At 39.7% G+C, this 17,507-nt stretch overlaps 1 protein-coding gene across 4 annotated transcripts in view; it reads left to right on the top strand.

Annotated features, from left to right (window-relative positions):
- The window catches only part of arhgap10 (Rho GTPase activating protein 10), a 49,523-nt gene extending 32,329 nt beyond the window's left edge, over nucleotides 1-17,194 (top strand). For 2 of the 4 annotated variants that reach the window (XM_034857654.1, XM_034857638.1), the window contains 5 exons: nucleotides 2,631-2,772; nucleotides 5,016-5,190; nucleotides 11,305-11,406; nucleotides 12,828-12,919; nucleotides 15,640-17,194. In XM_034857654.1, the coding sequence (XP_034713545.1) occupies nucleotides 2,631-2,772; nucleotides 5,016-5,190; nucleotides 11,305-11,406; nucleotides 12,828-12,919; nucleotides 15,640-15,728 (600 nt within the window). In that variant the 3' untranslated portion in view covers nucleotides 15,729-17,194. The remainder of the gene's footprint in view (nucleotides 1-2,630; nucleotides 2,773-5,015; nucleotides 5,191-11,304; nucleotides 11,407-12,827; nucleotides 12,920-15,639) is intronic. The other 2 variants (XM_034857646.1, XM_034857663.1) reach the window with 2 other exon arrangements.
- The last annotated feature ends 313 nt before the right edge of the window (nucleotides 17,195-17,507 follow it).

The raw sequence follows: 17,507 nt of genomic DNA, 5'->3' as shown, positions 1-17,507 counted from the left end.
GAGACGTGTACTGCATTAAACTTCAAGCCTTCGGACAACATACCATTTGCCCAGATGTTAATGTACAGAGGAGTTAGACAGCATTTTAAAGGTGCAATATGTCATACTGACAGCTGGTGTTTAAAGTAGTTACTGCAGTACAAATTCAAAATATTGGAGTGTTGTCTCCCCAGCCCCCTCCTCCCCAGACTCGAAGTTCACGTTGGTTGCCAAGCTGAGACCGCAGCATCCACAACAATGTTGCTTGACGCTTGTCTCACATAGAAAGACATTACTTCACAGCACAGTGGAGTAGCTAACGTTAGATTCTGGCAATATGACATAAAAGCCCTTCCTCATGCAGAGCTCTGTTCCCAGCTAACAGACACACTTCCTTGGCTTAGAATTACAGTAGGAACCTCTAAAACACAACAACCTTGCTGTCCTCTCCACCCGATGGACAGACTTACTTCCTCGGCTTAGAATTACAGTAGGAACCGCTAAAAATTCCACAACCTCGCCGTCTTTTTCCACCCAACAGAAATACACACTTTATTGGCTTAGAATTACAGCAACAATCGCTAAACACACTGCTAACCCATGGTCCTCTCTTCCCAATTTACAGCCCCCCTCTCTCTTGGCTTAAAATGACTCACCATTGTCGGCAACAGCCATGGCCCGCTTGCCTCGTCTTCCAGTAACGTTAGCAGTTAGCAGGGTTAGCATGGCGGTGTTAGCCAGGTCCAGTTGGGATCACTTTACTGGCTGTGTCTCAATTGTTTTTTGTTTTTGCAAGTATGTAAACAACTCAGGTACCATAGCTATATAATCAATGTGAGTACACGAAAGTTGACATAATGACATAAAATGTCAGTCCCTTAATTTTAATTTAATTTAATTTTAATTTGTTTATCAATCCCCAGTGGGGAAATTACAATTTACACTCTGCGTACACACTTTGTTAGTAATCACACACAGGCCTGGTTGTCGGGTAGAATATATCTCCGTTGATCTCATTTTTTTTGTTTGCTGCTTTCATGGCTGTACTAGCGTTACTGCTGTAACGAGCTGGGTTTACGTTTTTACAGGTATATCTGGCAACATGGCCTGGCTGTCAAACTGGGTAGTTAATAACAACACACAGGCCAAAACACAAACTGAAATTATGTCACGGAACAGAAATGACAAAAGGTGAAAATACTGGAATTAGCATTGTTGTCAGAAAAGATTGGCATGTTTCCTTAATATCTGATGATGCATTGGGGTAATTTTTGGAGTTATTATAGTAAATATTTTACATATTGGACGTTTAATATCCAGAATCTTTTATTTGCCCAAGAGGGGGCGCTCCAAGTGCTCACACCAGTATTAAACACATTTTATTACTGTTCATTTTCAGTAGGTTGATTATCTTTAGGTTATCATATGCATTTGATTATATTTGGAAGGTCCTTTGCCTGACTAAACATTTATAATAAAATATTTATTTTGCATATGAGTTATATGTCAAAAAGATACCCCTCCAGTTTCATTAAACGGAAGAGGATGTGTGTGGCAAATAATAGCTCCACCCAAGCTCACAAATCTAAAATGGGGTGTGAGAGAATACAGAGGCCTGGTGAAAACCAACAAGGTATACAAACGTGCTAAAACAACACCAGAAACACAGAGTACACTGCTAGTCTCTAAAACTACCCAGAGGTATCTAACACCGTCCAGGTGATAAAGGATGTAGTGTTAGAATGCAGCAAGAGCATTTTGGAAAGTACAGCGTGCTAGAGCAGGGGGAAAGTTGAGCAGACAGAAAGACAGGCATTAACTTCCCTCACAGCTTAGTCCCACTCCAGACTGTTGATACCCCCAGATACCAACAGTAGACTCTGTTTTACATTCACCTCCCTCTGCAGAGAGAGGCGAGAGGGAGAGAGGGAGGCAGCAGAAACTCTCAGCCATATCAGATTTCTCACTTTTTCTATCTGCCTTTCTCCTCCAAACTTTCTCTCTCGTGCCCCCTCCTCTGTGTCTGCCTTTCCCGTTCACACTCTGGCTCACTTTCTCTGCCACTCTCTCTCTCTCTCTTCCCTTTCCCTTCCCTTCCCTACCTCCTTCCTCTCCTCGTCTGTGATCCTTTCTAAGGCTCTGCTGAGACTTCCTCTCCTCTGCAGCCCTTTTCTCTTTTAACTCTACATCTGAAGTTTATATGTAAACACGGCCCCGGTGTAAACAGGCAGCGGCAGTAGGCCAGCCCTCTTCGAGGTCCAAACCCTGTTTATTTTCCTCTGCACTCTTTCAGAGAGTGGGTCAATTTCTCTGAGGAGAAATGTCACCTTAACTTAGACCCAGATTTCTGGACGGGATGTGATTGTGTTACATGTGGAGCTGCTTTTGTGTATTTTGGCACAAGCAAAATCTTCTCGCATGAAGTTTTTAGGGTCCAATCAATGAGCTGCTCAGCTCTCCCTAGGAGCACATGCTGTGGCTGCAAATGGCCTTTTCCATTCATCTACCATTACACAAAGCCTGTGAGTTTCAAAACCTGTTCATTTAGTGAGGTCAGTTGAGGACATCCTGCTGCTCAACACTACATAGTATCTGCAAGCACGTGCTTTTAGTTTTGGTAAAGACTTACTATATTTACATTGTGTATTCAGATCTTTGCAGATGCTCCGGAGTCATGCCCTTTTTCACCTGCTGCTCCAGTATTATCTGCCCCCACAAGGCAGTCCAAGAAGCAGAGTCGACAGAATCGGCCCCTGGCTGTCTACAATCCACAAGCCCTAAACATTCAGAGCGGTAAGAGACGTGCACGTGTATATTTTCAACCCTCTACTGCAGATATATTTAAGGAACTGAGTCTGACAAAAGACTTATATGATCATACATAATTAGAATCATTATAGAAACCTAACCAAAAAGCCATTTTAGATATAAACTACCTCAGTGCTACAGAAAGTATGCAACATACAAATTTCTTTTTTAGTTTACAGAGCCCAACGGGTATCAAAGGTACATTTGTTTGGTAATTTGTGTGTGCTCAATAGTAATTCAAGCTCTTAAATTAAGCATGAATTGTTTTATTAGAAAGCATAACTGTCTTTTAAGCTAGTTGTACTGAATTCATTTACTCACTCATTGTTAGCCTGCCTGTTCCCTATTGACCACTACGAACCACTTTGTGGGGAGATTTGCCTCTATGACTACATGTCCCCTTTTTTTTTTGTAATGCTTAAAATTAACTTCAGTTTCCTCTGATACTTGATGAAATGGGAGACAATGACAGACTCCTGTGCATCAAGTGAGCTTACCAGGTGACCCAAAAAAATCTAACTCCTGCAATTTCTGATCTAAGGCCAGACAAATCCCTTCCCTTCCCTACAAAAGGAATCCAAATCTGCTTACCAGATTGCCTCTCTTTACCCCGCTCACGCCAGCTTTTAGCATGGAGTATTTTAATATCAGTGATAAAAGGCATTATCTTTTTTTAATCTTTGTGTCCTTTATATGAGTCCCACATAATAGTTTTAAGGTAAGTTGTCTCAACATTTGAGATCAGTTGTGTATTTCTTATTGATTTACTTAAACTTGCAATATCGGATTTTTGTTTTTGGCTACTTTGGTTCAGCAGAAACAAGAAAAACTCTTTAACTTGTTAGGGTGAACAAACCGTTGCGGAGCAACATTATATATTTCACTTGAAGTTGTGTTTCTGTGTACCTGGCAAATGCAAGTCCAATTTTCACTGTCTTTTAGCTCTGTTTTGTGGGCTCTACCAACTTCTGAGGGAAATATTTGGCTTCTACGCAGGTAGTCTAGAGGGGTTTTTTAGAGAACAGTTGCCTACTACAGTCAAAAAAGATGTTATCAGAGTGAACCAGCTAAACAATAACCTAAAAATCACTATAAAGCTCCTAAAGCTATTGCGATTTGTAATTTTTGACAGGGGGTACGAATCTGGTTATCTGGTTTCATTGACATTCATCCAGCAATCTGCCCAGTGAACAACTTAAAAATAATAATAATAATAATACATTTGATTTTCAATGGTTAGGATGCCCGTTTCAGAAAGCAGGTTTAGTGAAAGCTAAACGGCATGAGTATTTCCAGTTCTAGAGGGGTAAAATACCCCAACGTTTTTTTGTTTTTTTTTGTGGTTATTGCCATGGTAAATCGTAGTAGCATAGCTCCATTCATGCTGCCGTTTCATTGTGGTGGTGCACGCACTTAACTCAGAGTCAATCTACTCTTAAGTAGATTAAACTGAGTCAAAGCAGCTGTTCTGAAATCAAACACTCCGAAAATACCACCTCAGTGTAAATCAACTCAGAGTTCAGGACTCAGAGTTTGTTAAACCTGCTTACTGAAACGGGCCCCTGCACACCCATGCTCCACCCACGCAGGTGTTTTCACTTATTTTGCCTGCATCGACCACTTTCTCAAGATTGTGTGGGCATGTACAGACCATGCTTGATTGACACTTCCCACACACTCCTGTGAGTTACACTTTCATCATTCTTATTGGTTCATGAAGTTTGGTGAACTCACATAATTCTCAACATAGCACCACCCATATTGAACCCGAGCTGAGGTCTAATAAATCACAACTGAAAACATAAGTAATGATGTCCAGTACAAAAAGCCTTTAAATAAAAGAAGAAATGGTCCAAACAAGCTACTGTTTACCATTAACAGTTGCTTCAATGTCTCTCCCGTCTCCCCGAAGCATGATCTTTGCTTGACAGTAATATTGAAATAAAAGATCTTGAAAGATCTTAGTGTTACTTAGGTTCCTTGCTATAACTGCAGAAGTATATTCTGAACAATACATAGATGGTTGCAAGTCTCGCTTGTTTTGACAGTAGTTTGATTTATAAAATCCCCTGTTGATGCAGCATTTCTTTATGTATTGATAAATTATTCAGCTGTTTTATCAGGCAAGCTATCATCACTAAGCTGGAATAGACTGAATGTTTTACAGTAGAATTAACATAAACATAAAAAGATTCAAGTAACTAAAATAAACTGTTTTTTTATCCAAGTGTCAGCAGTGGGAGATGGTTCCAGTCTAGCTACAGATGAGACATCAATGGGCAGCAATGAGTCTGTATCGTCCCAGTCGTCCTCAGCCTCAGCCTCAGCCTTAGCTTCAGACATGCCTGAGAAGAGTGACCGTGTTCTCCTTAGCAACAGCCTCAGCTCAGGCAGCAACTCCGGGTGAGTGGTTCATTATGCTGAAGCTCCAAATCACCACTACACCACTGACAATGCAGGTTTTGGTTGGGAATCAAGTAATCATAAATGAATTCACATGGTTTATATTCAAATTTGGGCTGTGTACACTGTAATGATTACAAAAGGAATTGAAGGCATTTAATATTTTTTTATATTTTGTCACTATTTTTCCATCCCCCCAGCTTTATTGTTTAGCTAATATTATAGAACCAAGATGAAACCTACAGAAGCAAGGGACCTAGAAAAAAATCGCAATTACAAGTCTGTCTGCTACTTCAGCACCACGGTCAGCACCATATAATTATTAATACTTAGTAAGCCTACTGATATTTCAGAGCCGTGCTTGGGGCCATATATTCTAACTTGCACAAACCCCAGTCAGATAAAGGATAAGTGAGTCAGGCTGGACTAGACTAGACTAACTAACTATCCAACTAAACAACCCCTCTGCCCATGCACTCTCTCTGCCTCTAGGGTATGGAGGGTGTGGGGGGACAAGGGGCATCGCTTACAGGGGGGGTTGGCATCCCGCCTCAAATTGCCTATTACTAGTACACACTAGTGTTCGATTTAGGCATGTTGTAATTAACTGATCTCTGCTTCCGAAATACGGTTATTAGACTGATAATCAGACTAAGTTGCCATTTTGTTTCACTTCGTTCATTCACTATATGAATCACTGAACATATTGGAGATGGGGGTGGCAAATCACAGGCTTGTAACCAAGCTACACAGCTGTGACTTCAAGCAAGTGCACTTTCACTGTACGTGCAAAATACAAGTGTAATGTAAAGCCATTTTTTAAAGTAGGAAGTTATGACTTTTTATGTGGTTGCATTCTCTGGTGAAACTATCATAATTGTTTGCAAACAGTAGTAATGTTAAAAGTATAATGACTATTCTAGTTATTTGTCATATTAGAAAAATATTACAGTTAGACTTGACTAAGCGTATTAAGACTTTCAGCTCCACACAACTCTCTCTGTATTTCTCAGTGTGGCTATGTTCAGAAGACTGTCGTCCGGCAACTTTTGTGCGCAGAAACTCGATTGAAGATAATAACCTCTTCTGAATAGTCCATCGTCATCATTTTTAATCCTCTGTATGCTCCTTGGCTACTAGCAACTGTGTGGAGGAGGGGTGGGGGCTGTGCGTCATTACGGAAGGCTTGTGTCATGTAGACGCGCTGTAATTTTTGTTGTCATTACTCACGTCATGTTATCCTGGGGGCGTCAGAAACTATGCGCTATAGCTTTAATGAAGAACTGCCGGTTATGATTGTAATTGCAGCAAAATAAGATGAATAAATAATTCCTATATTAACTATTAGCACAAACAATAAAGGCCTTAAAATAATGTCTCTTAAATCTTGTTCCTTATTCCCTGGGAGATTATTAAATCAGAATTACATTATGCCTTCATTGTAGAATTACTGCTTGAATACTTTTTGTAGTCCTATAGAGCATCATAGTAGCAGTTACCATTCACTACACTGTGTGGTTGTGGCGTAGTTCTGTTCACTATACTGGTAAGAAGAGTATTTAGCAAGGTTTATTATCATTAACTACCAATAATCGATATGTGAACGGTGTGAATTGACAAGCGAGCAAATAACCATATCTCTTCTTAATTAGAATCCTTCAGTGTTAATCAAAAATAAAACAATAGATTAAGCAATAGTGCAATAAATGTTGAGTCTCAGTCCCAATGTTTGAGCTATTGGTCAAATGTCAGCCACTGTTTGTACTTCTCTCTCTGTCTCTTGTGCTAATACTAGATGGGAAATGCTTCAACAGGGCTTTGCCTCTCACTGGCTTCTTTTTTCTCTCCTTGCTCTCTCTTCTAAGTCCTTGGTCCTTTTTGTTGTTTCCAGCGCATGACTCGTCTTGAATGCTGATGTGAGAGATGAATTATTGGGTTATGCTGCAGATGTTCGACTTGATGCTGTGTCATGTCTACAAATTCACCTTGAAATATACTTTTTTTCCCTTATTCACTGTCCCCTTCTCCTTCTCCATCAGCTGAAAAAAGCTGTAAAATAAAAACAAATCCATCTCACAACTTGACAGAGGACAATGTGATTCCTTTCTCACTTTGACCTCTGTGGGTATGTGCCCACCTGTGTGTGTATAGGCATGTCTGTGTCAAGCATTTCTTTCTCCAAGTTACAGGATTAGATGGACAAGGCTACAGTATTTTACTTATGTAACCAACTCTTTTTTTTCTCTCTCCTGTGGGTATTTTTTTTGCCCTTTCCCACATATGTGGCATCATGTTGGAGGACGGAAGAAGCAACCAGGAGGAGGTCGTAAATCTCAGCTCTTATTTGTTTGGGAGACAGGTGGCCGTGCGTTGGCCGTGTAAATCGTATTGACATTGGGGAGATATTCATCTTGTTTACCCTTATAGTCTCAGCCCCTGTCCCTTTATGAAGACTTGCGCCATATGTCACAGGGTGTCGCCCTGGCTTTGTTCACTCATAAATCTTAGCATGTGAGATGGTAGAGACCTGTTAGCACAGCACCTCTCTGGCCTGGAACCCAGGGCTTCGGCTTCAGTCCTATCCAAAAGGAGCAGTAGGGAAGTCAACTGCTAGATTTCTTCCAGCCACTCTTAGAAATGTATTATCTGCACTCTGGTGTGCTCAAAAATGCACCTGGAAAACAGCTTATTTTAGTCTGTTTTCTGCAGTATAGCTGCAGCAAAATCTGCCTGGTCATACACTAATGCATCCTGACTCACTATATCATGCAATGCCTCTTTGTGGACTGTGGCATGATTTATCATCTCCGTCATTTTCGATGTCTTGCCTCATTTCTCCTCTTCTCCCTGAATTCAGTCACAGCTTCTCCCAGTGGTACTGTTGCCTCAAGTCCTACCCGATGGATTCCATTTGTTGGCCACTTTTCCTTCCTCTCCTATGCCCTACCTCCAGCCATCCATTGCTCTTGCTGGCAGACAGCTGTGGATCATAAAACGGTGGATCAGAGCTTATTTCCTGCCCACCCAAACTGGCGGTTGATTGGGTCTGCCGCTTGGCTGATGGTTTGATCCCACTTTCTACTAGAAACACTACTAAATCCCACCGCTGCCCTTCTTCCTTTAATAGAAAGACAGTTGATAGCCCCGCTCATCCCCTGTTAACTCCACGCCAGGATCAACAAGGCCTGGACGCTTTAGGGTGAAATTCCTGCAGTAATGAGAAGCAGCAGTCCACTCCTGTTGATGAATTTCTCCCTGCTACTAACCTGCAATGTGGGATAACATGCGATAACCCTTATGGTTGAAATAATAAAATACCAAAAGATCTCTAGTTCCACTTTACTTTGGTACTATATGCATGATGCTTTTTGTTTCTTTTTTTGTTACGATATATATGCCTATAAAAAATTCTCACAACCCAATATTCTTAATCTTGTCACACATAAACTTGTTGTGAATATTACGAACATCTCAAGCAGGATTTTTATGTGGGCCTCACATACAGTGCATTTTCACACGTGCCCCCATTTACTGTATTTAATCATGTTTACAGAGGAAGCTTAGCTAGGCTTGTGATGTGGGAAAACAACGGATGAGCAATTCAAAGCTTGATGCTATTTTTGTGGAAGAGAAATGGTAAACGATTTCCCTCGGTTTGGCTTAGCAATAATTGTGAAAGCATTTTTGGGATGAATCCATTTACCCCATTTAACAAGTTTCTAGGGCAGCCATGTGACATTCACTGAACTGTTTATAATAATTTAGTTATCTGTTTATTTTGAAGATCTTCACAGATCTGTATATTGCTCTTTCAACTGAAATAAGCAGCTTGATATGTTTAGTTTTTTTCAACTATGTGTGTGCATGCATTAAATTGTATGGTATTCATGGGTTTTGTGTGTATCTGAGTGGGTGCACCTGCAGGTGGGTGAAGTGTTGGTGCTCCTCTGCTCTCCCTTATCTTGGCTGTGACCCAGGCAGACAGTGGTTGTGCTTGGGCCCAGGTTAATGAGTGGATTTGCTGCACTGCAGCGCACTGTCCCCCCATGCTGATGTGGAGCAGCTGAGCACCACAGTGGCCCCACACTGCTGCAGAGCTATAAATCACCCACAGTCAGGCCAGGCCCGAACGGAACAGCCACCGCTGGGGATGGACAAGTACACTGAGAGGGAGTCAGGGGAAGGAATGGGCAGAGGAAGCAATACAGAGGGGGGGGGGGGAGAAAGCGTGAACCCAGTACCATGTGCTCACCTATGTCCACATAAGATCCCCTTCCATTTTCCCCTTGCTCTCTCTCTCTTTCACCAATGCCAGTGTAACCACTATTCACAACATCCTCTCAACCTCCAGCCCCTCCCCAGCTGCTCCCTCTAATTGCCTTTATTAACGTCTCTATGGGAGCGGCAGCTAGGAGCAATTTGCTCATTATGCACTGTATTAGCACCGGCCCTGGGGCAGGCATGGAACACAGAGGGATACCTGGCTTAGACTCCTGCTCGCCTCTGCTCCACCCTGCCTTTACCAAGACCCCTACCTCCATCCTTTAGGTCGACAATAGACTCGTTGGCCCTGCCACCAAGGAAGTGTAAAGCACAACTACTACTTTAAACGGTGCATCTTATGGGGAGAGTGTTATTGTCTGAATGTACATATATGGTGACAAATTAAAGGAAAGATCCATATAAAGTGTGACACCATAGGGCTCCAGGACACTCCGTCATGACGTTTTTTAATATTTTCAACTTCATGATGACAAAGGTGTAATTTTTGTATCAATGGGGTTCATTCTTTTGGTGTCACCCATTGTGGTGGTTGCACACAGGTCTGTATTACAATTGTTTGTTTGTCTGTTCTTAGAACAAAAAGGCAGACAACTGGACCATGTATGATTATTCCTCTAGAATCCACATTATTCTTGACTGTCTCTTTATTTGTAATCCTCTTCCTACCAGTAAAGTCAACTCAGATTATTTTGGACTAAGATTTTCTTTGTTTGTCTGTCTGACCGACCTATGTACTTTAGACTGGAGCTGAGATATGGAAATATCACAATATTTTCGACCAACTACATCAATGTTAATATTTAGGCAATATTTTAGGGTTCACTATTGCTGCTTTCCCAAAATATTAACACAGTGAGAGTTTTGAAAGATAATCATCAATAATGTGGAAATAATGACTAAGTAGGTAAAGCCAAATAATAGAACAGTTTGAACAGTCTGTTAAGTTCAGAAAATGACATCACTTTACTGTAATGCAGCCTTTAAAACCAGAAAAGACAACACTTGTGTCATATCACACTTTACAATATTTCAGACCATGTCTAGTCTCATATTTCAATTTATTGACCAGCCCTACTTCAGATGAGTTGACAGGTTGAGGTTGAGCCAATTAGTTTTAGGGTTAGGTTTAGTCTACAATATTGTCACTAGTTGGGTTGCAATATGTAGCACAGGAAGTTTCAGAAAAGAAGGTTAAATACAATTATTTATACAAGTTTCAAGTTCAGACCGTCAAAGAACTGTATCAACGTTTCTCTTGATGATTACCTTTCAGGATAATATGGACCTCTGCTGTCCTTGTTATTGGGATAAGTGTACAGCCGGCACACAATTGCAAATCAAAATGTGACTATTCTATACCTTTTTGTAGCTCCTGTACAATAGAATACAATGGAAGGTTTATTTTTTTTTTTTGATATCTTACTCTCCTTTACTATTATTATTTATTTTCTCATTTCAGAGCAGCATATTTTATAATTTATTAATGCATATGACTTCAATTGACCAAATATATCAAGTTAGAGCAAATAAATCATTATTTGCTCTTTAATTCTGATTTGTGCAATGTCACAGATGTGGCAAAACATCTTGAGGTAGCTAGTTAAAATGATGGTTGTGGATGGTGTCAAAATCTACCACTGACAAAGCTATGCCCCAAGTTCTCTGGATCGGTGTAGAAATGTATTACACCTTGTCTCTATAACAACAGGTCTATCTAAAGAAGACAGTGGCATTTGAGGGGAAAGTGCTATGCTACAGTCTACAGTGCAAATATGCCATGTTTTCAGTCGATAAATAACACCATAGGATCTGTGTGCTTTTTATCTGCAGGGCCAACAAAGCAGGAGCCTCCTGCTCCGATGCTGGAGCTTCAGGAGAAAGCCAACCTGCTTCAACCACAGCTGCCTCTGAAAAAGAAAAGCCAGAAGAGAGGTAAGACAGGGTTCCTTCTCTTTGGACTATTTGCCTGTGTCCTCCCGACTGGATAAATGCAGTTGACTAAATCTTTCCTGCTTTTATCTCTTTTTCGTTTAGTCATTTTTGCACTCATCTTCACTAAATGTTCCACTCTGGGATTCTTTCACTCTCGCTTGCTCGTCTTATCTTGCATGTTCACTCAACAGAACCACCAACTCCCTCACTCCTCTGACATCTACTTTCAGCTTTGAACATCGATATTTTCCCTGACTTTCTCATATATTCACCAGCCCTTAATTTGATTTACCTTTGAGGGATATTAATGCAACACAAACATTAGCTACAGCAGGGGCAGCAACCTTCTTCCCTTTCAGTCAAACCCCAGATGCACAAAGAGGTACCTGAGCGAACCCGATGGGACTGTGTATACAGTCTGCCCATTACACTGATCTATAGCTCTGCTTCCTTGAGACTAAATGATGAATTCATTTTAAGTGCTTTTCAGATGTTACTGAGGAAATTATAAATAGCTCGGTCATTCTGTGGGCAATCCATTCATGTTATTTTCATAGAAATACAATTCTTAATTTTTTTCAAATGCGGTTCCACAAGAGTGCATTCTTCCCATTCTGAATGCAAGAACTCTGCTGAACATTGTTGTATTGACAACTCTGTGACCACAAACTTTTTTTTATAGTTTGTGTATCTTCTTTCTCCTCTCTCATTCTACATTGTTGCTGCTCTGCAGAAAGAATATGAAATATTTATCAGGGCATCGTGTGTTGAAGGCACAATTTCTACATGGTAATTTTGCTGGCATTCGAGATAACGCTTTGCTATGGTGGGCAAAACAACCTTTCTGTGGAAACGTTTTTTATGTTTTTTGGAGCGCACTGGCATAAATATGCATTTTTACTAACGTTTTCAGAGCGATGAATATGGCTTTCTTTGAATGTGCTCTTTACATCAAACTGATTTAAAATGCAGCTTCTAAGTTCACACATGTATAAAAGCTGAAGCACCATGGTGAGAGATTTCTATTCTACCTCTGTTTGTGTGCAAACCTACTTCAGAGTCCCCCACACCACGTTTTAATAATCTCACCATAGATGGGTGTCTGCTGGGAGTGCCTGCCTTTTCCGCTGTACAAACCTGCTACAGACGGTGCTCTTTTTCATTGTGTTTGTGCATGCACACAGGTGCACGTGGGTTTGATTCGAATCGCTCGCTAGTCTGTTTAGACTAGACATAGGGCAAGACAAAAGTGTGTAGCGGGCCAGCTCCTCTCTTAGTACTTTTGCCTCTGTTCGAGCATGGCCCATTTCTGCTGTTTCAGGCTAGTGAGTGAATGAACAAGCAGGCCCCGGGCCCAGATTGAACTGTGCCGTAATCCTCCTCAAAGCTCCGCCAGCTCGCTGATTGCCTTCATTTTTCAGTGTCACCAGCAGGAAAGCCAAGGCAGTGTACCCATGTGAAGCTGAGCACGACTCTGAGCTCTCCTTCCAGGTCGGCGCAATATTCAACGCCGGTAAGTGTTATCGCCTACACCAGTCACTCACTCAGAACCAGCCCTGGTATATTGGATTTAGAGGAAAACCGAACACCCAATCTGATCTTCAATCGAACAGAGAGATGAGACGAGGAGAGGGAGAACAGGGCAGGGAGGAGGGGGGCGACACAGATTTGCTCTTCAGTGTGTCTGGAAGAGGCTCGACTGAGCTTTAATCACTCTCAGAGGAAATGAGGATTTTGTAGTCCCTATTTTTTGCCTTTTTATGTGATACACAGAAACTATGGGTAAACTATAGTCTTTGATAACATTGCACAATGCGTTGCAGTTTATTGGTTGTTTTTTTCTTTCTTCTTAAAAGGGGTGATCACATCTTTTTTGACATTTCTCTGCAGATTTCAAGTAAACTATTTGCCCTGAAAGATATAATGATCTAAAGTTAGGATCTAAACATCAACAACTGACATTAATGCATAAGGATTGGACAACTGAAACCTCACCTCAATCATTTTTCTATCTACTGTACGTACAGTATTTTATATTTTGATGCCTGCACATTACAGGCAACAATGTTTCTTTGAGTTCATGTTAAGATAAATGCCCACAATGGCAACATTGTATTTATTACAACTCAACTTCAACTCATAAAAACAAACTCCTATCATCTGAATATTAATAAACACAAAATCAATCAAGTGTCAAATTTTCAAAAACAAAATTAGATTATATTCTAGAGGCCATTTTTGTATTCTTAAATAAAAAATTTGGCGCTTACCTGTTTTGTTTAGTTAAAGTATTACAGAAAGATGGTAAATAGATCGATACAGAGTTCGCGGAGTTTAAATGAAGTTTTGTGCACTTAATCAGGCTTCAAATTAAGTGACTGACATGTTGACTGACAACACTATGATGTTTTCCTTATCCATATATATATATATATGTATTTATGTATGTATGTATGTATGTATATATGTATATATATATATATATATGTATATATGTATATATATATATATGTATATATGTATATATATATATATGTATATATATATATATATATATATGTATGTATATATATGTATATATATATATATATGTATATATATATATATATGTATGTATATATATGTATATATATATATATATATGTATATATATATATATATACACTACCGAATGCAGCCTTATAGGTGCTGTAAGTGATGTCACACGTTTTTTAGGCTACAACAAAGTTTTGTCACATACAGCAAACATCTCCTCACTATACGCTAGCTGCCTGTCCCCTGAACACACCTCAAAAATTTGGTCTCTGTAGACACAAACGGCAACAAAAACAAACTGGGTCAACTTGCAAACCATAAATTGCAGCGTTCCAGCCTATAACTGACAAAAAAGAGTTGGTTGAGCCATCACCGCAGCAGCGTTAGCACTTAGGCTACTTCCACAATGCACATTCATGACTCAACCAACTCCTCCTTGTTGGTTATAGGCTGGGACAGTTTTTTATGATTCGTGTTGCAGGTTGGCGCAGTTTGTTTTTGTTGTTTTTTTTTGGAGCTGGGGCTGTCTACACAGACTGCTTTTTTTACAGTGTGTTCTGGGGACAGGCAGCTAGCGGACAGTGAGGAGATTTTTGCTGTTTGTGATAAAAAATGTTGCAACCTAAAAAACGCGTGCCATTGCTAAGAGCACCTTTTAATGTGTAAGTTAAAAAAACATAAAAGTTTTGAAAAACAGGTACGAGTGTAAAAACAAGTACCCGGGCTAAGGTTTTTAGTTGTGCTTAGTAGAAAAAGTGCAATGAGTGTAGATGAAGTTTACACTTCGTTCTACGGATGGCCGTTATTAAGATTTGCCTAATCAATGATTATAAAAACTACAGTTGGCCATACATACATACATACTCAAAATAGCTGCAAAAATATTCCCATAGCAGTTTGTTAATGTACTCACTCAGATAGGAATGGTTGTCTTTGTTTCTCTGTTGTTTCTCATTTTAATGGAAACAAGCAAAAACAACTTAAAAAACCCATAATAATATATAATGAGTTGTTTCCTTGTTGTAGCCCTGGTGTTAGAACACCTGTCAGTCAATTTGGTAGGAAAAGCAGGTTGAAAGCCTGCTTTGAATGTTGGTGGTGTGTCAACTGTTTTGATTACACTTGATTACAAAATATTGGACTTTTACATTCCTTGTGCATGTTGTGTTCAGTAGACACAAGAGTCAGTAAACACATTTTTGCTTCCTGAGGCCAGATGAGACATGTTACAAGAAAAACAAATAAGTATTGAATTAGTCTTTGTCTTGATTTGGCCCATTTAATCCATGTAATTGATGACTTGCAAATGCACACATTTTTAACTGGCTCCCTTTGTATGTAGATCAAGAATCCTGGAAGCATTTTGAGAAGGCGTGTCACAGAAATGCTCTGTGCTCTTGACACATCTGTCAGTGAAAAGCCCCGTTTTGAAGCTGAGGTTAAGTTTAGGGTGACATTTTAGCAAAATGAGATCCAGAAACAAACTCAAAATGTGCAGTAGATATAAAAATGAGTCACAGTGGAGTTTAGTGTAACCACATAATTACTGTATCCTCTTCAGAACTGTACTCTGTTCGCTCTGACACATGTGCTCATGCTGTATATACTCACCAGAGGCTCTGTGTCCACTGTCTGTCCTCCACCCTCACCCTCCCTGTGCTGCTTTCCCCCCTGGTGACGCTGTGTCCTCTCCTGCAGTGACCCAGTCAAGAGAGCCAGGCTGGCTGGAGGGCGAGCTGGAGGGAAAGAAAGGCCTCATCCCTGAAAACTATGTGGAGATACTGTAGTCCCAAATGGAAATATTTATGGTTTAAGTTATCAAATACACCAGCAAAAAAATATGCAGACATGAATGTGCATCAACTCTGACATTCACCATAGAGCCTCGTTTACCCAAATCTCTGAATTCTCTCAAGCAAGTGACAATATACTATTACCGGTGGACCATTCTTGATACACAAGTAAATCCATTTTTGGCTGGCAAGTAGACATTTGTGATACATGTGCAAGCATGTTTCTTCTTTTGAATTGACATTGGTCGAGTATCTACTTAGATTTAGGCATTGAAATCTCCGAATGGGCTCGCACTTACAATATTCTGCTGTATACAAAGATGCTGTAACCTCTAAACATCTAGGTAACTTTTTATAGCAGCACTAGAGAGGGAGCGTCTCTCTGTCAAAGGTCTCGCTCTCCCCAGTTATACATGGTATCCATGAGCTCCCAAGTCAAACAGCTTTCCTCAGAAACTGTAAGGAAGAATGTCAGCACTTCAAGTCACTGTAATCCGTTTTTGTTAAAGGCTACGTTTGCACCGAATCCAGCAGCTTTAGACCTTCTCGACAATGATGCACAGTGTGTTTTCAGCTATTAAAAGATTAGACATACTGTACTGAACCGTGCCTTATTATTTCAAACAGCCAGTGTAAATGGATGTACGGGTATGTATGGAAATGAATTAAGAGTGTTACTGCTTTCACTTTTAAAATGTTGCATTTGGATACTCAAAATGAAGCATATCGCTATAGTAATTTTATTTTATTTAATTGGCACTTTGTTTGCATGACTTTTGAATTTTAAATACACTCTGTATTGTTTGGTTCTTGGTGCACTCCTTTACAGAAACACGATGAAACTTCTCTTTGATGACTGATGAACCTCTCGTGTTAAACACTAGCATCAGACAGCAGAGTTACATTTAAATAGGTAGTACTGATTGAAACCAAGTGTTTTTCTTTCCTGTGAATTGATCTGTTATGTTTGTTTTCAAAGCTTTGTTTTTTTTTAAACATCGCTCAGTTTCCTCTGAGCAGAGAAATGAGACACTCCAACCAAGTCAAATCTTTCGTTTTGCATTATTTAATCTCCAAGTCGGTATAAGTGATTAGAAATCAACATCTTATAAGACTACATAATGCAGTATTTCAAAGTTTTACCACTGTTTAGTGTATATAACCTAAATATTAAAAGAGTTTATGACTGCCAAGTATGTTTTTACAAGCCTCCATTAAGTGATGGACAGGTTTTCATATCGATTGGTTTTAGCGTGTACACATGTTGCATTACAATGTATCCATCAGCTGTTCAAGAAGACACTTTAATTTTTCTGAGAGCTTTGGCTCAGAAGTCTTTTTCAATGGCAATAATTTAAGACATTGATTTATGATTTTTGTAAAGGGCCTTCTATCATTTTTATAACTTTGGGTATCCTCTTGATCCATGTTAAACAAATAAAGCTTCCTTTTGTTCTTTACTGTATCATTATTTTTTCTCTTAACATAAATTGTTAAATGATAATTTAACAGATTATAGTCTTATCAAAGATTTTATTTAACAATCAAAATGGTATTATTGTGGCCGGGTTGGTTCAGTGGGTAGAGCAGGCGCACATATGATTATGCCTTAATGTATGCCTCCTCTCCCCTTTCTCACCTAGCTTTCCTGTCAAATTAAAGCTGGAAAAAGCCCGGTAAAACTTTATTATTATCATTTTAGGCATGGATTTCATATATAGTACTTTAAGCAAACATTCCACAATTTGTTTACCAAAATAAAACATTAACTCT

This window comes from Etheostoma cragini, chromosome 2 (assembly GCF_013103735.1).
Source record: "Etheostoma cragini isolate CJK2018 chromosome 2, CSU_Ecrag_1.0, whole genome shotgun sequence".
Taxonomy (NCBI): Eukaryota; Metazoa; Chordata; class Actinopteri; order Perciformes; family Percidae; genus Etheostoma; species Etheostoma cragini.
This window is presented reverse-complemented; position numbering and strand designations above follow the sequence as displayed.